The sequence below is a fragment of the Scedosporium apiospermum genome (assembly GCF_000732125.1).
Source record: "Scedosporium apiospermum strain IHEM 14462 chromosome Unknown SEQ_SAPIO_0143, whole genome shotgun sequence".
Lineage (NCBI taxonomy): Eukaryota > Fungi > Ascomycota > Sordariomycetes > Microascales > Microascaceae > Scedosporium > Scedosporium apiospermum.
This window is the reverse complement of record NW_015971844.1, coordinates 1628412-1648928: the sequence shown is the minus strand read 5'-3', so window position 1 is coordinate 1648928 and position 20517 is coordinate 1628412. Positions and strand designations below refer to the sequence as shown.

The window sequence follows — 20517 nt, the reverse complement described above, 5'->3', positions numbered from 1 at the left end:
TAAGGCTATTCTGGATCATCTGGGTCTTAGCTGGATTCGGGTTCCAACGCTTGGGAGCTTTGTCGGGGAAGAGATGGAAGCAATCGCCCCAATGATGCCCTGTGATATCACAAGCTTTGCAGGTAGCTGATCTAGACGAGTTAGCAGCCTTAGATCTTTTCCTCTTGTGATCCTTCTTAGGTTTAGCCTTCTTCTCAGGAGTCGAATCTGGCTCCTGCTCATCACTGCTGCTAGTAGCTTGGTTGTCTTCGCGGCCATGATATGCCGGTCCAAATGATCCCTTCATCCAACCTCCTTTTGATTTCAGTTGGGTTTCCATTTGCAAGATCTTGCTTCTTAGGGCTTTTGTGACTTGCTGATAAGTGAGGGTTCGGTCGTCCTTAGCCTCATTGAAGATAGCTTCATATGTAGATACCCATTGAGGTAATGGCTCCCTCCAGGCATTACATAGGTGCTCGAACTAGTCCGAAGGGGTCTGGGTTTCCACCACTTTGTTGCTTATCCCCTCGTTCATAGCTTCTTCCCATTCCGATATCCAAGCCTGTGGATCCTTTGGGAACCTAGAAAGTGGCTTGATAGCTCGATGATAACGTCGGCGGGCTATAGCTTTCTCTTCTGATGCAGTTGTTCCCAGGGATTCCTTGAGATTGGGATACCACTGATCAGTTGGTTTATCGAAGCAGTATGTTGAGAAGAAGGATGGCGAGATGCTGTCGGTGATTCTCTCCATTATCTTTCAAGCGTCTTTTGCTGTTTATCGAACTTTGCCTTCTTAACGCTGGATGCAAGTGAGAGCTATCTGATAATATTTGAGTCCCTGCTCACTGATATGCATAGTCGCTTGGCCTGGCTGGATCTGTGATAAATCAGTCCCACGGGATGCGGCCCTTTGTGTAGATTCCGCCGGGGGTCTATCACATGATGGTGAAGTTCGAGCTCGTGGGAATTCTCAGGCGAATTCAACGTCGTCAGGAGCATCTGGGTTGTCTATGGGCTTTTGCCCTTCAAAGATGATATCCTGGATGTCCTTTTGAGTAATTGACGATCTCAGCTGTTCATTCCAGACCTTCCAATCAGCCTTCCTATCCAATCATCGGATGGACGGGTTCTTCGAGGTCGACATTATGGCGTATTGGACAATGGATGTTTCGACGTTTCGACGATTCGAGACGGGCATCAGAATCGATGGCAGTTTCGACAGAGGATTAGATTCGAGATAGGATTAGCTTCCTTCGATGATTTTGTGCACAGATCGATGGGTTTGAGGTCAAGACGGTCCCAGCTTCACTCCCCTCTTGGCCGCGTCACGATATGGCAGGCGTGAAATGGCGCATCTGTTCTGGGGACTCGTCGGTCCCAACGGCCGGTTCTACCCCAGTAAAAGACCTGAGCTTACCTGTCTTCAGGTCGCTGCTCGAAACGGCCATGCGGACCTGGTAGTAGACCTCCTCGATGTATGGGATGGCTGGCCTGCTGACGAGAAGCGTCGGGCGTTGTATGATGCTGCGTCGGCGTGGCGCGACCATGTCGTAGCCTTGTTGCTAGACAAGGTTCCCTACGACGCTGATAACATCCAATATGCTCTAGAAAGGGCCGTTGAAAATAGGCTAATCCTGCCCGAGAACGAAAGAGAACCAAGCCCTGGTCCTAAGGACTACCTTATCCAGCAGCGTCTGGTATGTCGCCTCGTCGACGCAGGCGGAAACCCCAAAGGAATCGATAGCATCATCAACCAGCCCCTGGTCCACAAGGCTGTAGTGTCCAAGCAGCGAATCGGCGCCTTAAGAGGACTACTCGAAAGGAATGCAGATCCCAACGTTCAAGACTCCCACGGCAGGACGGCCCTCCACCACCTATTCGGCGCACCGCCGTCGTCCGTGGACGCCCTGCGCATCCTCTTACAGTACAGCGCATCACCCGAGATAGCTGGCGACGCGGGGGAAACACCGCTTCACGTTGTTGCGAACCCGGGAACCCTTCCGCAGTTGCCGCTCTGCCTCAGGTATGTCCGCGATGAAGATGTCGCTGTCCACCTACGAAATCTCCACGGAGAATCGTTTCTGCATTACGCCGCAGCTGGAGCGAGGGAAGATATTTTCGAATTCCTTCTTAGTCGCGGGCTGCATATCAACGCATCGAGCAGCACAGGGTGGACGCCTTTGATGTGCGTCCTAGCGCCGAATAAGATGAAGACGGACCCTACCAGATTCCGCTTCGCGAGCGTCCTGCTTCACCGGGGTGCGAGCGCCCGGGTGGTGACCGAGGAAGGGTGGACGCCGTTGCACGCTTTGGCAACGACGTATCCCCTCGCCTACGTTGGAGCAATCCCTGAGGGGAGGGATGGCGCTGCGGGACTTGCGCGGGAGCTCATCTCACACGGTGCACATGTCGACACAGAATCTGGAGTGATACGGAGCCCTTCTGTCAACCCCAAGATGTTGGATGATCTATGGGGATATCGGATGCAGAGGTTCGCGGAGGATGTTGCGGCATCCTCCCCCACTCAAGTCCCTGGAGGTGCTACGGGCACCGACACTACGCCACGCGCGTGGGCTCAACGGAGCAACGCAATGGACATCTTTGACGTTCTCACGGTGCACTTGACCTCGACTACTCGAGAGGGCGCAGCAGTTTGGTGAGTTGGACAGTTTCTGTTAAGTTACTGTGTTCTTAAGACTACGGTCCCCCACGAAAGGAAAGTTTCGCATACCTCGCAAATGCTGCCAATATGTAGCCAGGTGAGTGAATCTTAATCGGATATTTCCCACGTGTTGAGCCACGGGTCCTCGAGCAGCTCTCGCGCCGTCTTGCGATCTTCGGGTCTCCACGCTAGCATTCCCCTTACGAAATTGAGGAACACGGCCTTGTTCCTCCCCGAGAGGACGTGTTCGGCGGTTTCTAGGCTGTGTCCCAGAGGAATTGGGACGTCTGCGATCCATTGGCCTGTGAGGAGTGTTAACATAATGCGCCCCTGTCTCTCTCACACACACTCTCACTAGTACACGTAGAGCCGCAATAGTAAAACTGACCATCTTCCGAAAAGAACTCCTTGCTTCGGACTCCGCGCTCGAGGAGATCTAGGGGAGGCGGCCCAAGCATTCCAACAACTTCAGCGAGGTGCGCGCGGGTCGTGTAGCCCTTGCCAGTGGGGTCCTCGCCGTAGAACAAGTGGCCGCCCTCAAACACGTCCCAGATCATGGCCCCGACATTCCAAATGTCGACTGGGTAGCTCCACGCAGCTTTAATCATCACCTCGGGCGACCGATACACGTTAGGCTGCGCGTCATGGTTCCGCTTCAAGTCTCCCCTTACCGAGGACCCAAAGTCGCTGAGGACGATCCTGCCGAAGTCCTCGGGTAGACCGAAACGCCGGGACATGTAGACGGGGGCGCCGTCGACGTATTTGCGGGGTGAAGGGCTCTCCATCTCCTCTTTGACGAAGGCTTCGAGAATCCCCTGGTCAACGATGGCGTGTAAGATGTTGTCTGCCTTGATGTCTGCACCGCCCCAGTCCCGCGTTAGAATCAATGTCCCCGTATCGACGTGATTCCGTCTGTAACATACCTGTATGGACAAGTTTGCACTCGGTGTGTAGGTAGTCGAGGCCACGAAGGAGGTGCTGCAAACCGCCCTTGAGAAGCGCCTCGGAGAAGCGCCCTGCTGGGTTCCGTAGGAGTAAATCCTTCCAGCTATCCCACATGGGCCGTTGGACGAGGCACTGGTGATCCCCTCCGGGCCGGTCGATGGTGAAGGTGTCCAAGGCGGTTCTCACGTGTCGGCGGCCCGGGTGAGATGGGTTCGCCTTGTCGATAGTCTTGTAGGTCTGAAACTCGTCCCTACACGTGTCTCCGTGATCTCGCGCAAAGATCTTCAAAGTGACATAGTCACGATCACTGCTTTTTCGTGTTATTCAATATTGCGTGAGCACTTGCTTAAAGGGTGGAAGAAACATGCTGGAGGTCCCGGGCCAGCCAAACGGTCGAAGTCGACCCAAATCCTAACTTGCCAACGACCTGGTACTTGTTGGAGGCGAAGAGGTCCCCGATATTGGCCGGGTAGTAGTTGCCAGTCTTGAACTCGTCGAACCGCTCTTCCTCCAGTAATTTCGTGGCGGGAACGACTTCAAAACCGGCCGTCGGAAATCGCAAAGGGCGCCACGGGGTTCGGCGCAGTAGATTTCTTGCCCATTTTAGGAGCGGTGCCATGGGAATTTCGAGGTGCGTAGCCCTGACCAGATTTGAGTCCGGATGTTGGTGACGGGAGCGGTACTTCGATGATGGAGATGATGTTGCAGGGCAGGCTGCGACAAGCCATGGAGGTTTGACCAGGGCCCGTGCGGGAATCGAAATCTCCGAGTCCGTGGATCTGGTCGACCTTTTCCCCATCAACCAAACACCCCGACGAACGAAGATGTGTCCCGTCATGCACACATCCTCTTCGACATTGATTCTCTCTTCTCTTTCTCCAATATGAGGCATTTTCCCGTGTGTTCCCAAAATAACTCCCACTTCTCTCCTTTTCCGTCGTCTTCCACACTTCAATGTACAATCCATCAACACCCCACTCACCCACTTACATCGTCATCGCCTTTCTACTCTCTAAAGTCAAACACAACGCAGTCCCCGCAAAAGCGGTCCCACATAACCGTAAAGTCTTCATCGTGGGAGAATCTACGATGGTTTCCCACCGCGCGTGGCTTGGGCCTGCCCTTATTCTCGTGTTCCAGAAGGTACAAGTCATTGCGCTTTCCTAGCTCCGTGCGGGTTCTCTCCTCGCCAACAATGAGATTGATATCACGCGTTGTGATAGTAGGTCTTAGGCCTAGAACGCCATCTTTGTTATAGTTCATGCGGACAAGTTGGTTGTTCCTTAGCATCGAACCCCGCGAGGCCCAATCGGTATTAAAAAGACCGTCCTCGCCATCATCAATAAGGGCGCCCTGGGCTCCCCACTGCTTCGTAGTCGTGCAGAAAGTAACCGAGATCTGCTGGTGGATTCCCCACCCGAATCGGGGGGGTTGACCGGGGCCGGCAAGGTTCTTGGAATTAAAGGCAAAGCGGAACACCTCGTACACGCCCTCATCGCCGCCGAAGCTCCCGGGCCACTCATCATGTATGCTTCCCCAGTCAAAGTCCCACACCTCCATCCTCGACATGGCCGCCTCTAGCTCCTGTTGAGCAGACTTGTTATCATCTTGGTTAAATACGGCCTCCATCGCCGCGACCATATTTTCCCAGACGTCACACGAATAAGTCGCTACGTGCGTAGTACCGTTAAACTCTCGCACTAGGAAGAAGGCGCCATCATCTAGCTCGGACTCGAGGGTTGTCCCAGCTAGCACAATGAATACCCCATCTGGGTTGCGCGGGTGGGGGAGGAAGTTTGTCTGATGTCGGTCGAAAAGGTATCTGTTTCCGGTTGTGCGGACAAAGCCGTGCCATTCGGGCGGCAAGGAGCCATAGGGGTTAATAACGTAGGTGAGGGAGAGGTCGGCTCCATTATGCGAGAATACATGGACACTTGAAGGGCCAGAAGCTATAAAGACCTTCTCGCCCCAGGTGCGAATACTCAGCCAACGGGTGAGGTCGTCTTCGAATACATACTTGACTCCAACACTTGTTTTCAGATGATATATGAATCTAAGCTGTTGCGTAAGCATCATTTCCTTAATGCGCGCTTCTCCAAGTCGACTTACACGGGGAATCCGCTCTCGGCATGTCCTACCTGCGTAGCCAAAAGTGAATTGCCTACCGCCGACGTATATGGGAAAGCCGAGAGCGTGTTGAAGTTCCAGTTAGCTCCCTGTAGAACTTTCCGTGTCCGCGTGTACAAATTATCGATAAAGATCAACTCTTTCTTATCAGTCCGCACAATATTGCCATCACCATAGACGAGAATGTACAGTTGATCTATTTCTGGTTCCGGGAATTGGCCGTCAGGATGGACGTTGCGATCAGGCTCAAAATGACAAGGGCGCCCAGCCTCCCAGTCCCCCCAGGTGATGTCCATCGCAGCCGCATACTTCCCATGCCGTCGACGGAAGAATTTGCGGCATGCCTTCTGGAAGGTGGAGAACGTGTGAGGTTTAGACTGCGTGCTGATGGGGAAGAACCTGCGACAGAGCACAGCGACCATGCCTGGCTGGGACCATGATGCGTGCCATTGTCGAGAGACCTGGGCGCAGGCGAGGAAATCCTCGAGAACGAGTTCGGAGGCGATCTCTAGTAATAACTCGACGGGTAGGTTCCCGAGTCCCACACGTGGTTCTGGGTTATGCTGTAGACTGGCGGGTGCAAGGCTACCCATTGCCCAGTGATGTGAAGGCTTCTTGGTCTAGTACTCGGTTATAAGGTGTTTGTGCCGCTTTGGGAATGGAAGGCAAATCAACTGATGGCGCAGTGGGTCAACCCCACGAGTTGAAGGACAGGGATGGACTGGATGGGATCTCAAGATTTCGCTGACGGCGATGCTCCGTCCCTCGGGAGTCGCTGGGCAGCGCTGATCGTGTTTGAAGAAGTAATCTACAATAATGAATGGCGAAGGATCGATTGATGTAATCAATCGCAAATAGTGACAAGAATACAATGTATTTTACAAAGTATTTTACAAAAGAATAATAATAAGAACAATGAATACCAATGTAAATCTAACTGCCTCAGGACATCGCGAAACTTACAAATCAGGTACTCCCAATATCTCACTCATCCAAGTGTCCAGGTCTCTCGCCTGCATATTGATCTCCATCAATTCCTCCCTTCGCCCATTCACCCCCGAAAACGATCAATTGATGCCTCTCATCACCATCACATGCCTTCTCGAAATTGATCCTCTAAATGCGGCATTTGTCCGCGTGTCCTCGTGTCCGCCCCTCCTTCATCGCCCAGATCGAATTCCCTTTCCGTCGTCCTCCAAACTTCGCGGTACAATCCGTCACACTCGACTCCACAATGTCCCCTAAAACCAGGCTCCCGCCCTGAACGGCAGCGCTAATCGCAGCAAGATCTTTCCTCCTCTCCCCGCCAGGGAAAAAAAATTGAAATAGCAAAAAGAGCCAACCCACCCGAGTTTCCATCTGGAACCCACCAGCCCAACCCTTCCCTCCGACGCGCCCTCCTCCGTCCTCGGCTCTCCACAGAAAAAAATATCTCCAATGATGGGCCGGCTGCCCTCGCGCCTCGGCACCGCCCTCCTCCGGGCATCCAAACCCTCCCCAACCCTCTGCGCCGCCGCCGCTCCTCTCCAGTCCTCCACCTCCGCCCTCGCCCTCCGTCACTCTCTGTCGACCACTCCCCGAAGAACACTCACCACCAGCCCACCCCTACGCGCCTGCAAGATGCCCTCCTCCCACGAAACCATCCCCACCACCTCCATCCGCGTCCTCCGCACCGTCCCCTCCCTCCGCGCCTTCCGCGACCCCCTCGTCCACAACCACCGCCTCGTCGGCCTGGTCCCCACAATGGGCGCCCTCCACGAGGGCCACTTCTCCCTCATCCGCCTTGCCGCCCGCGAGAACCACCACGTCATCGTCAGCATCTACCTCAACCCGGCCCAGTTCGGCGCCTCCGAGGACTTCGCATCCTACCCTTCCACCTGGGCCGCCGACGTCGCAGCCATCGCGAAGCTGGATCGCGAATTGGCCGAGGATGGGGCGAACCTCGGTCGCGTGTCGGCCGTCTTCGCGCCCTCCACGGCGGACATGTACCCCGAGGGGTTCCCCGGACAGGAGGTCGATTCGAAGGGTAGTTTTGTGTCCATAACGCCCGTCGGGGAGGTTCTGGAGGGAAAGAGCCGCCCGACCTTCTTCCGCGGCGTCGCCACCGTCTGCATGAAACTCTTCAATGCCGTCCGCCCGGATCGAGTCTACTTCGGCCAAAAGGACGCCCAGCAAACCGTCATTATCCGCCGGCTCGTCCGCGACTTCCTCATGCCCATCGACGTCGTCATCGGGCCCACCATGCGCGACCCCGATGGCCTAGCCCAGAGCTCGCGGAACGCCTACCTCGGCACGAGGAGACGCGCCGTCGCTACCGTGCTTAGCAGGGCTCTCAAGGCCGCCGAGAACGTCTACGTCGGCGCCGGCGTGGCTGATAGCGCGGCCATTCTCGATGCCGCGAGGGGTGTGTTGCAGACGACGCTTGACGAGCAGAATGCGCTGCCGCCGACCAAGAGGGTGCGGTATGTCGTGGACTACATCTCCGTGGCGGACCCGGATACCATGCAGGAGGTCGAAGTCGTGGATCCTGAGAGGGGTGCCATCTTGAGCGGGGCTATTAGGATGCTGGAGGTTGAGGAGCCGTGGGAGGGTGAGGACTTGGGGCATAGTGGTGGGCCGCCGGTGAGGTTGATTGATAATATTCGCCTGCTGCCAAGATCAAAGGAGTGAGCGGAGTGAAATAGATATTTTCGTTCTATATTCATGTATATATACGTGGCGTGTGTGTTTATTCCTTCTATTTTTGTTTGCATTTAACTCCTTTTGGCATAGAAGCCGAGGTGTGTTATGGAATGCTGCCGAAGGGCCATTCTGGATATAGCCTGCTTTGGACGACATAGACTAGATAGAGGATGCTTGGAGCTGATACAAGCGTCGAATGCATATATATAGTTACATTATTCATGTGAGATACAACTTCTGCTCCTCTCAATGCTAACGTCACAATAGCTACTCTCACACACTTCCACTGCTACTACTACAACTACAAATGCGCCCTCCCCGCCAACTTCTTCCTCCCACTCCCCTCCCTCACCTTCCTCCTCAACGTCTCCGCATCCTCCCTACTCAACCGGTGCGGCACATTCCCCTTATCCTCCTTCGCTTCCTCCATGAGCTTCCTCCCCAACCCATCCGTCAAATGCAGAACCCGCGTGCTCACCGTCGCCCCGTCGCGCCTATTCTTCCCTTCGCGCCGCGACGACGCGATCTTCTCCGTGAAATCCCAGAGCCGGCCCGACGCGAGGAGGGATCCGTCGGAGGAGTCGCGGGGCGGACGCCATTCGGGCGCGAGGCGGAGGCGAGGGGGAACTTTGGGGATCTTGGACGGGACGACTTGGAGGATGCCTTCTTCTTCGAAGCGCTGGAAGGAGTTTTTGAGGGTTTCTTTGTTGACGGCTTCGAAGTAGCTGAGGTCGCCTTGGTGGTAGAGCGTCTTGCCGAGCTTTGAATTGTGTATTAGTTTTCGATGTCAGGATAGAGAAGAATACAGAAGGAAACATACCAATTGGGCGCTGTTCTGGGCCTTCGCTACCTCGACCCAGACATCCTCCTTCTCGCCGACGGGAGGCGACAAACCCATCAGCGACACAGCAGCAAGCCAGCTAGCCTCAATGAACGGCCATATAAGGAAACAGTAAAAATCGTAATTCTCCCTCCCAGCACGCCGCTCTTCATCCGAAAGCCCCGCCTTGACAATCTTACCAGTCGCCGGGTCTCGCTCGAGGTAAATAACGTTATCAGCCTCGAGTCCCCGCAGCGTCTTCTCGAGATTGACAACCAAGCCCTCGCCCGAGAAGATAAACTCGCCGCGGAAGAGGGACGACAGGAAGAGCACCTGATCGAGGAGGTCCTGGTAGGAAATGTCTTGGTTCGCGGGGCCGCCGCCGAGTTTTATGCGCGTGTACATGGCCGCGCTGACGAGGGCTTCGGAGACGAAGAGGTGGATCGTCATGTTGCGGTAAAACGAGAGCTGGAAGCGATCGACGGCGTAGTAAGTGGGTTCGGGCAATCCTTCGACGACGCCGACGAGGTCCTTGCCGAGGACGTCAAGACCGCGTTCGATGATTTCCGACAGCGGCGCGTTGCCGAAATGCGCTACTCGGCCGCCCTTGGCTCGCACTCGGCATGTTAGCCACTCGACGCGGCGAACTAGCTCGGCCTTTCCGACACCTCGACCTCGAAGCGTCAGGAGCACGGTGCCGATCAGCGCCGTGGGCATGACGACTGAGACGTCGTTAATGTCGGACAGAACTCGGTAGCCTAAGGTCCGAAGCAGCTTATGCCGCACTGCGACGACCTGCGGGTCTTTCATGTTGAGTTGGAAGCTGGAAGGAGACGGTGTCAACTTGGTGAGTTGGTCGTTGATGAATGTGCGTAGACTCCAGGGCTCGTGGAAGCGCACGTCTACCCTCCCTAGCCGGAGCGAGAGGACAGAGGAGCCCCCCGTGAGGAAATCGGCCAGGTTCTCCTTCTTCTTGGGAACACCGAGGAGCTCGGTCACGTAACCCTCGGTCTCAATGACCTTGTCGTACTGCGTGCTGACCGGGCAGATGATCGCATCCTCAACTCGTCCGGATAGAAGACTGTCCAGGATAAAACTCAAGATACCGAACTTGGGCGGAAGGAGTTTGCCAGTCCGAGACCGGCCGCCTTCGATGAAGCATTCGAAATTGTAGCCGCCCTGCAGCAGCGTATCGATATAAGTCTGAACTAGAGTGGTATAAAGCATATCGTCTCCAAAAGACCGCCGAATCCAAAAAGCCCCGGCATTCTGCAGGAATTGCCCCACAATGGGGAAGTTGAGGTTATCGCCTGCGACAACGTTCGGTAGCGACAGGCCTAACCTGTAGCAAATGACTTGGAGCGAGACGTAGTCGACATGCGACCTGTGGCAAGGCAAAAAGATGATGCTCTGCTTCTTCCTCTCGGCAATCTCGGCCACCTTCCTCAGCCGCACGACCTCCTCGCTGGACACGTGGATGCCTTGGTGATATGCACGGAGCGTCAACTGCGTGACGAGGTAGTACGCCCCTCTGATAAACGCCTTGCTCTCGAACTTGCAAATCATGTTGTCTGTGAGCTTCTCGGCCACCTGCTGAAGACCCGCCTCGAGAGCGGACCGACGCTGGGAGCGCTTGATGGCATAGTTCGGATCCTGCTTATCCAAAAGACCTTCCTTCTCTTCGACCGCTATCCGTTTCTCGGCGAGCTCGGCGATGCGCGACTGGAGGAGGGGGGCGGAGAGGATCTGGCCCTTCATCTGCTCGGAGAAGCCGGGGTAGAAGACGGGCTGGCCAATTATGTTGTCGTATGCGCGCCATCCTGTGCCGGAGACGTAGAGGGAGACTTCGCGGAGGAATCTATGAGGAGGAACCGGGAGTGGTTAGCCGTGGTGCTTCCCGGCTGCTTCGACAAGCTCGAGTCATAAAACACAGGAGAAAAAAAAAAGAAGTAAAAAGTTGAAAAAGAAAGGGGACAATGGTGGCTAGCTCACTGCAATGGCTCGGATCGAAAGCGAACAGTGTTCTTCATAAGTGCATGTTCCTTCTCGCCACTGCGCTCCCTCGACTCGACAAAACCGCTGGGCTGGAGAATGATTTCATCTCCGAGGATCTGAAGGTCCGGGGCCAGGGTGTCGGAGTTGTCGCTCGTTGACGCCATGGCTGGCCGAGGTGCGATGTGGGTGCGTGCAGGGAGGGCGGAAGCAGCAGTGGCGGTATGAAGAATCTGGAGATTTGGAGAGATATCAATTGATGGGAAGGGAAAGCAATTGATGGGCGCAAGTTCTTCACATTGATTTGCAGCCAAGGAAATTGGAGAAGACAGGGTCTTGCAGGCAGAATTTAAGAGTCCGAGTGGTCGAATGAGAGCTGGGGAAAGAGCAATGGGGTCGGGCTTAAAAGGACTGGGGAATGTCGGGGATTGTCGAGGGGTTCTCCAGATTTCGGCAGGTGCTCCTCTCGTGAGCGGAAAGTGGAACCGGGAATATCCACTCGAAGCATGTGAATTGGGTGACGCTAACGCAGAGAGGAGGAAGGTGCTGTGGGGTAACCAGATGGATGGATACGTACCGATTGTACGATTGTAAGTTTAGTTTAATCAGCGCAGTCACCACCTTCTGAGTGTTGGTCAGTGCTGTTGCCAAGTCGTGTCCCCGCCAGGGAAAAAAAAGAGCAGTCAAAAAACCACAAATTCAGCACACTGTTTCCCGCAACGACCAGGAAGCCTCTATTCCTGGCGACACGACGAGCATCATCCGCTCCCTCCAGCCAGCCTGCCATGGGTGCTCATACCCCTCCGATATGACGAGCAATACCGGACAGCCCGTAGTGCAGGCTCTCCTCGCCCGCGCGCACTCCCCCGACAGCGCCAACCGAATCTACAGTGAAAAAATCCAATACCGCCCCCTCCTCCTCCGGCCCTCCTCTCCACCCCCGACAAATGCGCGAGACGCCCGCCGAAAAGCGCGCCAACTCGAGAAGCAAAAAAGGAAGCAGAAGCCCAAGCCGCTATCGGCGAGCGAACGCCGCCAGCTCGGCCTCTACGACGTGCCCCGCGACAAAGCCAAGTATGCTCTCTTCGAGCCTCTGAACAAGCTCTGGCTGGGGTATATTCGCGAAATACTGGGGAATGACATTTATAGACGGAGTCCGGACACTGCACAGAAACTTACGAGCGCGGATTTTCACGGCGCCGAGGTGGAGGTTTGTCGCAGCGGATGCGTGAGTAGGGTGGGTGTGAAAGGGATTGTAATCAAAGACTCGCGGTTTGTTTTTGATATCGTTACGAGGAAGAACCAGATTAAGACAATTCCTAAAGAGGGAACAGTCTTTAGGGTTGTTGTCCCGGTGGAGGTAAAGGTGCCGCCTGCAATAACGGAGGGGGCAGTGGAGGGCGAGGCGGCCCCAACGGAGTCGAAGGAGGAGATCAAGGTGGAAGACTTTGTTTTCGAGATACATGGGGATCAATTCCTCTACAGGGCAGCCGATCGCGCCAACAAGAAGTTCAAGAGTCACTTTTCGAAGGCTCTTTGAGTGCTTAGGATAGCACCAGGACAATGCCTTTGAGGATACTGGGAAGATGTGGCGATGAAGTCATGGGTTGGCTGCCTGTGCCATTGCCATCCCAGCCTGGCAGCATGACATTGCATGCTCTTCTTCTCTCTGGATCTACAAGCAGAGCTGCAGAATGGGTTATAATGTAATGGTAACAATTTTGAATTTGAACAATGAATCATTATTATGACCATGCATTTCACTCATTGCCACAACGTTCAAAGTGCCCTTTCCTTGACTCCTACACCTTCGTTCTTTTTTTCTCTTTTTTGAAGTGCAGGAGACTCGCCACATCTTTTGTCCTCTTCACTTCAAAGTTGCTACTACCCTTTGATTGATGGGTGGATTATGAAGTAGTGGATACTGATTTAATCCCTGCAGAATTTGCTGAGGTGCAGTGGTACTTGGTTAATAGGGCTGGATAAGAAAGTGCAATGCCAACCAACAAGCGAATCGGGCGGCTGGCGCAATGGTAGCGCGTTGCTCTCCTATTAAGAGCACCAAGCAAAGGTTGCAAGTTCGAGTCTTGCGTCGCTCGCTTCTTTTTGCCTCTTTAATCTCCATTCCGCAACAGAACAGCAGGGAGTCAAGTTGATCGAAAACAGGTCGGTCGAAATTTAGTCGAAGGCCTCAATTGACCTCGATCAATTATAAGCAAGTGCGTTGTGCTGAGCCATGCTCGAGGGTCAATGCAATGACGAGGAGGCTGACGCTCGGTGACACTTCACATTTGAATTTATTTTTATTTTTATTTCTTTATTTTATTTTATTTCCTTCCCTTTTTTTTTGTCGTATCGCAGGTCGCGGGTGCGAAATATAAATGCCCTTCCGACTCGAAATTTGGCCGTCTTCTTGCCGTCGTCACACGCCTACCCTACTTCGTAGATTCGGGTTGCTTGAGCCGCAGCCCTGGGTAGCAACACAGCTGTCAATCTCGATGACCGAGAGATTAAGATCAATGAATATAGATCCAGTCATTCGGCGAGTGCCAATATATTTTAGGCAACCAGTCCTGCCTCGTCAGATTCTCCGGGTAAGCGGTTGGGTAAATTGATGCGTCAATCCCGCTTGCTGCAAACCGCCAACAACACCCCCCGTCCATCGACGACGTTCTGTCCCTTCCTCTCTCTCCGTCTCGCCGAGCAACGGTGTCTCTCTGGGCGCTTTGTTCCGACGTATGGTGGGTGTATAGGCATCAGTGGTAGTCTCGCCCTCTTCGACGCTTTTGACGTATATTCGTGCGCTCCAAAGAGTGACGGGTGACGGGTGACGGGTTTGGTTCCTACCCGAGGACCTTAGGTATCCTACGTATCCTCCTCGCCTTTTCATTTCATGCAAGCATGTGAGTTTGGATTTGTCGCACTCATCGCGGCAGCACATGTAATTTCTTTACCCTCTTCCTCTCCTCGGCCCTCTCATGTCCCGAGCGTGTGGCAACGGTATTTCGTGGACGTGCCCGTTTAGAAAGAGGAGGTGTTAGTTGAGGTGGAAGCATGGTAGAGAAGATTCGTTTCGCCCGTAATAACCATGTTGTAATGACAATATTTTGTGGGTGTATGCTCCCTCCTCAATGACGCTGGACAATATAACCAGGCCTTGAAGGGAGCGTGCATGGGGGGTACTGTTCCCATCCAGCTTGAGAGTGCGAATACCTTGTTGGAACCCAGGGCCGTCATGAATCCTCTAGTACCTGGAAGACTGTGGTATTCCTCACCATACAGTTCGAAGAGTCCTCACAGCCGAGAGCTTGCCGTGCCCGACCTTCATCACTGTGGCCTTGCACGCCAGCGATGATTTGCGCTGCCGTATTACACGGCATCTCGTGGGGCGAAGGAGCGGTCGAAAGGCTAGATGGTGACAACACGCCAAACTCTCTCGACGTGGGGGATCTAGGTTGGGTGACGAAAGGGTGCGGTTCAAGGTGCCTCGGCGCCATCGACGGATTGTATCCTGGCGGGAACGTCCCAAGAGGATCCAGAGGCCTTTCGGGGCCTCTAAGAATAGGCAGCGCATGCGGCGTAGAGTCATCCTCGTTTATAAGATGCTTCAACGACATGGGCCCAGCAGAGCTCCGGTCCGTCCTACCCGCCGGTCCGGGACTAATACTGCCCCTCGCACTAGGCACACTCGCCTCGCTCGTGGCCGAGATGCTCCGGCGCGACGATCCCGGGCCATCCGCCGACCTCAAAACATCGGGAATCCCCTCCCCTCCCGCCTTGAGCGAGTGAAGGTACCCCTCGACCTCCTCTTCCGAGACGCCCTTTTGGGTCAGCAGCGCTCTTAACCTCGAGTTCTCCAGGGCGACATCGCGGGCCGCCCGCTGCATCTCCAGAGTGGCCTGCACACCCTGGCGCTCGTACTCTTGGACTTTGCGCTGGAGGGTCTCGACAAACTCACGGTGGCGGGCGCGGGAGCGGCGCTGGTTGTCGCGGATGCGTATCGCTGTTGGGTTCTCTGCCGGCGGCTGTTGCTCGGGTGGCGAAGAAGAAGGGAGGGACATGTTAGTGTGACGGCGGGTTTGGGAGAGAGAGAAGGGGGGGCACTTTTCTCGCTGCTTTTGTGTTTCCTTGGGGCTGAGTGAAGTGGGAAAATGGGGGGAATGGGGGAGAAGAACGTATACTTCGCATAGAGTAAGTCGAGTGTGGGTAAGAAATGTGGCAGCCTAGACTTACCTTGGAATCCTTCTTCATTGTGTGAAAGGCTCGGGCTGATTTGGAGCCGGTTATTCACGCAGGGAAGAATGACGAGGAGAAGTTACTTATTAAACAGAAACCGAGTATTCTCGAGTCCACAAGGGAGAAAAGGTAGGCAAAGGTAAAAAAGGAGAAGAAGAACAAGAAAAAGAAAAGTCCAACATTAAAAAAAAGAAAGTGATCAAAAAAAAGGAATACGGAGGATGAGTCCTCACAAAATTTACAAAGTTTGGTTTCGGACTTACTTCGTAATACTGCTTTCTCTGCTCCAATCCCAGCAAAGAAAAGCAGCACAGCACAGGCTTGCTTGGCGGGATTTTATGTGGAGAGGGACTCGGGCTCTCATCAACTCGCCAACGCTTTCCGGCCGGGTCTTCGGACTTCGGACCTGGGTCCGTCCGCCGAGAGAGGGGCGAGGAGGCCGCCAAAGCTGAGCACATTATTGGGCAAGCAGAGCGAAGAGCTGAGGGCTTGGCTGGGCCGCTTCGTATGTCTATGATTGATTTCGTATTCCTGTTATGTTCAGATAATATGATGAGATGTGAATATTCCTCCCCACTGCCCCAGCGAGCGTTGTTCTCTTTGGTGGGTTCTCTCCACTTACTCTTTTGGGTCCCATCTCATCTGTCATGGTCTCGGGGGGTGCTAGACTGTCCTGGGTAAGGTATGTCATTGCGTCTTCGAGGAGCAGATCAGCCCTCGTATCATTTCGCGGACATTTGGTTGGCGCATGTCGAACGTTGCAGCCTGTGCGGATGACCTGGCTGCACCTTGAGGCGTGTCATCTCCACTTATACGGACTTCCAACCTAATTATCCCCCAATTCCCCCTTGTTCTAACCTTAATCCGCCATCGCCTAGCGTGAGCCCCCCTGAAAGGCCCTCCCCAACGTCAATATATCTGCCATATCGCACCGTGACCCTTGTCTGTTATCCTTTTGTCGGCCGCGTTGATTGGCACTCGGACTAGCCTCTTTGCCTCTCATTGGCTTTTCGAGGCGTCGAGGACGTCAGGTCGGCACCACTCCGGTGCCGACTCGTCTTGGCAACTTCAGCTGAGTATATTTAGAAACCCAGGATGATATGATATCGTCTCACGCATTAATCCTTGCTGGAGACAGGTTAATCCCGGACGGTCTGGTCCGCTTCCAGCGTTGGTTGCTTCTTCTAGAAAGTCCCAAACTTCTGGCGATGAAGAGCCAATCTGAGACTCGAGGACTTCCCGATTGCTCATAGGCTCGCCGCAACGCTCAAGGTTTCTCAATAAACTACTTAGTCGCTCTCTAGCCCTATTCCTTTGAGGAAGCCATCGCGAGGTGGCTTCGTTCGGGAACAGGGGACAGGCTCTCAAACGGTCCATTTAGAGCCTAGGGCTAGGGGGGGAAGCAGACTATTTGGTCCTTTTGTTAGTTTCGGGCCTTGCATTGCATTGCGTCGTCCCGTCAAGCCACGAGCCACGCTCTTCACCGCGTGTCTTCCGTTTTGGGTTTTGGAGAGGTGGTTCAGCACCTGAGTTAAGACACGCTTCTTCGTGCGTGCATCTGCTCCTGTGTATCACCTTTCAGCCGTACTCTAGACTCTACCGCTTGCCCCTGCTCATGAAGCGAAAGCGAACCTCATTCACGATGTTCCAGGAAAGGGCAAGCTCGAGGAAGTTCAAACACAACATAATTCCATGTGTACAGGCTGGAGACATATGTGGTCTGCAATGCGACGGTGCAATTTTCGCATGTCCGCATGGGCTTGGACCAAGACCTTGCTCTTGAACCGACAACGTGAGAATTCACATACCAACCGTCTCTAGCGAGGTGAAGCAAGTTTCTGTTTTGCGCAGCACTACACCAGCTGTTGGCCATAGTCGCGAGGAGACACAGAAAAATACGAGGGAAGGTGGAAACGAAACAGCCCTCGGATACACCGAGTTTGGTTTTGGCCAAGTGGATGGGCGTTATGTTGCGGCAACAAGATGATGAGGACAACATCTTTCCCGCGTTCGACAGTTGATATCAAATGATGAGGTGGCTTGTTTGTTTTCTGCGTAACACAGCATTTTCTTCTTCAGATTTGCCGGAGTGTCTATGTCAGCCTCGTGTCTAACCCCGCCCTCACGAACGTGCCTTCCTCGATCTCTCGACGCCGCCTGCGCCTCCTTCCCTGCCGCATCCGTACCTCCTCCGTGTCTCCTTCCGCGTCTCTGCTCCAGCTCAACCCTGCGTTGCTCCTTCCCAACCAATATCTCCCTCGAAAAAACACTCGGAATAGCCTCATAACATGCAATAATGTCGCAACCTTTCTCCAAAGACCTACCTCTTTCCTTGAAAGCAGCTACGGTCAGTCCGTTGCCTCTCGGCCCCGACCGATTGGGTTCGATCCTACCGCAACCCAAGTTTTGAGTACAGCGGGCCGCGAACTAGTTCCCAGGGATCGAGTAAAGCAAGCTCGGAAATATCCTGCAGTAATGGAGATCCCCATCTGGACGCCGCGCCAGTGGTCCAAGCAGTAGACGCAACCCTTGGAGTAGGACTGGGAAGGGCCTTTAGTGAGAGGTTTATTTTTTGGTTGATTCAATGCTCTTTAATTAAGTCTTGTTACCTAGACGTAAGTTGTTCGTTCTTCCAATGAAAAACCAGGCTGTGCTATATTAAATGCTATATGTCAGGAGACGATCTACTTCTTCTGCTCTTATTTCCCGGATATCTTCCTCTGCCTGAAATCTGCCGGTGACTGTGGCGGTGACACTGTAAAGTAAGTAAGGCTGATCGCGATGGAATTGGGGACTGAGATGATTGAGAAAATCAGCCTTGAGATTCTAAGGACTAGATGTGTATTAAAAGGCGACGGATAGCTAACTCTCTTTTTGCCTCGTAATGCTATGAGAAGAGCAACGGGATGAGCTGTGAGGGAAAATCAGACCTACTCTTGAAGAACTAGAAGAGGGATCACTTTCATAAAGTTCGATCGAATATATTTGAGCATTCACGATGCGGCAAGCTCTATCTAGGTTCCTCTCGGCTCTCATCATAGCCTCCGCCACGGCCAAGGTCATCATCATCCCCGGAGGCGAGCCCAAGCCGTACACGGGCCCGGCAGCCCTCACATCAGCAGACACCTTCTTCCAGGAGAGCGTCGGCGGCGGGCTCATACAAGTCGATGCCGACATTCTCATGTCATCCCTCGACTTCGAGGACATCACCGAAGAGACCGGTCTGCAACCTTCGTTAGATAGCTTCATCCGCGGTGCGATCCATGCATGGGGGCAACACCTACATTTTGTCATCCGGCCCGAGGAGGTTTGGTTCACCATTCTCGTACAAATGAACTTTTACATGAACACCCATGCCGAGGAACTCCGAAGTCTCTTCGTTGACTCTGAAGGTCGCGAGACTATCAAGATCAAGGACGTAACGTGGTACCGAGTCCTCGAGCGCTTCCAATATGAGATCCAAGACCGCGTCAAGACGGATTGGCTCTTGGATTGGATACAACCCAACTTCACCACGACCACCGAGTCAGACCGCATGACGGCCAACGTCCTCATGATGGGCCTCATGAAGGCCTACTTTCGGTATGAAGGCGGCATCATCTGCGGTTTCCCCTCCGTCACTTTACTCGGCGAAAAGAGTGACTGGGAGCAGCTGCACGACAAGCTCGACCGCCTCTCTGAATTCGGGGATGAGCCAGCAGAGTACCAGGCCCAGTTGCGGCCCATTCTATCGCGGTTCGTCAAGAGCTTCGACGAACCGGATAGCGACGAGATTAAGGATTTCTGGAACAGCATCGTCATTGCCGAGTCGGGCGGCATGTGTGGCGAGCCGCCGTACTTCCTCAATGGCTGGCTTACGGGGTTCTTTCACTGGGATACGGCTGGCAGGTACACACGCATCAAGAAAGGCGATCCTGGTTACGATACTGCGCGGCATGATGGTGCTCGGTTGGATGGGGTCACGTATGCAAGGGTTCCGATCAACGGTCTGCCGGTTGGATACGCACAGGCGCCGTTCGTCATGGACAACTTCAGAGACGTTGAGAAGTTCCAGGCCATGGTACTTGCCGGTACGCTTGGCAAGAGGATCACGGAGGGATATCCCGATGGTTACCTCGACGCTTATCAAAGGGCGGCAAAGGCAAAGGCAGGCGATGATGGTGAGGAAGCTGAGGTAGACGATGACCCAGCTCACCACGGGACGCTCCAGCCTAGCTCGGGCTGGCTCCTCTACGGTCCAGTAGAGCATGAGCGGAACGCGACACAAGTGATTGACTTGGAACTTCGTTCACTACCTGACTATTTCAGAACTGGAAACTGTCAATAGCGTGAGAGTTAAGTTCGTTTTGTTTTGGAGGATGAGTATCAAAGCGGTGCCGAGATCTGGCGAGAGAGGTGCATGACGATTATCATCTCTCTGTGTGTACATCAATTCAATCTGATATTAGTTCCTGCAATTTTGTAATCACCAGACATGGTTAAAGTCCACCCTTTGATGTTTCTTCCCGGAGAATGCCAGAGTTTTCTGAACTAAAGTCGTCAATATCTTGATGATTGTATGAAGGAGCGAGCGCAGATCCCTGTGGGTGTTTACACGACACTTCCATCAGAGGCGACTCGGCTTCGCGGGATCCACGTCTTGGTGATAAACTACACAACCGCCGGAACCCGCAGAAGCCCAAAATCAGAGTCAGTTTAGACGTAGGTCCGAAAGCTGTTGGGTTCTACCCAGCAAAGCACTCGGTAATAAATTCAACTTGCCCTTGGAAATGCTGCTGTCTCTCCAACAAATCGTGCCATATGGCAATCCTGTCAAACTTCCCCGAGGCAAGTATTAACGCGACCGGGCATAAGTTGAGATGAGAACCAGGGAACCGGGAGATTGCGCTTGCTGCAGGCCAAGGCGAGAATCTGGTGAGAATTCAAACTGCCAGAGTTATTTCATGAATCTTCACATCAGTAAGAAATTAGTCAACAATGTTTCCTCAGTTGACGCTTTTTATTGAAGATCATCTCCGCCAATGCTACTTCATATTACGAAGCGAGGTAGAGGAGGGCAAGAAGTTGACCAGGT

General features: G+C 53.8%; 4 protein-coding genes and 5 pseudogenes across 4 annotated transcripts; 4 read left to right on the top strand and 5 right to left on the bottom strand.

Moving 5' to 3' along the window:
• Positions 1-1325: 1325 nt before the first annotated feature.
• On the top strand, positions 1326-2639 carry SAPIO_CDS9750 (annotated as a pseudogene; the record flags this gene model as incomplete).
• Positions 2640-2749: 110 nt separating this feature from the next.
• SAPIO_CDS9749 (uncharacterized protein) lies at positions 2750-4478 on the bottom strand (the record flags this gene model as incomplete). Its single annotated transcript, XM_016791069.1, has 4 exons — positions 2750-2943; positions 3030-3497; positions 3565-3893; positions 3991-4478. The coding sequence occupies 4 exons, from the start codon at positions 4476-4478 to the stop codon at positions 2750-2752; spliced, it is 1479 nt and encodes a 492-aa protein (XP_016639579.1).
• A 113-nt stretch (positions 4479-4591) lies between these two features.
• SAPIO_CDS9748 (uncharacterized protein) lies at positions 4592-6306 on the bottom strand (the record flags this gene model as incomplete). Its single annotated transcript, XM_016791068.1, has 2 exons — positions 4592-5615; positions 5696-6306. The coding sequence occupies 2 exons, from the start codon at positions 6304-6306 to the stop codon at positions 4592-4594; spliced, it is 1635 nt and encodes a 544-aa protein (XP_016639578.1).
• Positions 6307-7150: 844 nt separating this feature from the next.
• On the top strand, positions 7151-8383 carry SAPIO_CDS9747 (annotated as a pseudogene; the record flags this gene model as incomplete).
• Positions 8384-8696: 313 nt separating this feature from the next.
• SAPIO_CDS9746 (Acyltransferase) lies at positions 8697-11374 on the bottom strand (the record flags this gene model as incomplete). Its single annotated transcript, XM_016791067.1, has 3 exons — positions 8697-9155; positions 9216-11073; positions 11208-11374. 3 exons carry the CDS (start codon positions 11372-11374, stop codon positions 8697-8699), a joined length of 2484 nt encoding a protein of 827 aa, XP_016639577.1.
• Positions 11375-12015: 641 nt separating this feature from the next.
• Positions 12016-12747, top strand: SAPIO_CDS9745 (annotated as a pseudogene; the record flags this gene model as incomplete).
• A 1693-nt stretch (positions 12748-14440) lies between these two features.
• On the bottom strand, positions 14441-15268 carry SAPIO_CDS9744 (annotated as a pseudogene; the record flags this gene model as incomplete).
• Positions 15269-15806: 538 nt separating this feature from the next.
• SAPIO_CDS9743 (uncharacterized protein) lies at positions 15807-16134 on the bottom strand (the record flags this gene model as incomplete). Its single annotated transcript, XM_016791066.1, has 2 exons — positions 15807-15974; positions 16066-16134. The coding sequence occupies 2 exons, from the start codon at positions 16132-16134 to the stop codon at positions 15807-15809; spliced, it is 237 nt and encodes a 78-aa protein (XP_016639576.1).
• Positions 16135-18441: 2307 nt separating this feature from the next.
• On the top strand, positions 18442-19770 carry SAPIO_CDS9742 (annotated as a pseudogene; the record flags this gene model as incomplete).
• Positions 19771-20517: the final 747 nt, after the last annotated feature.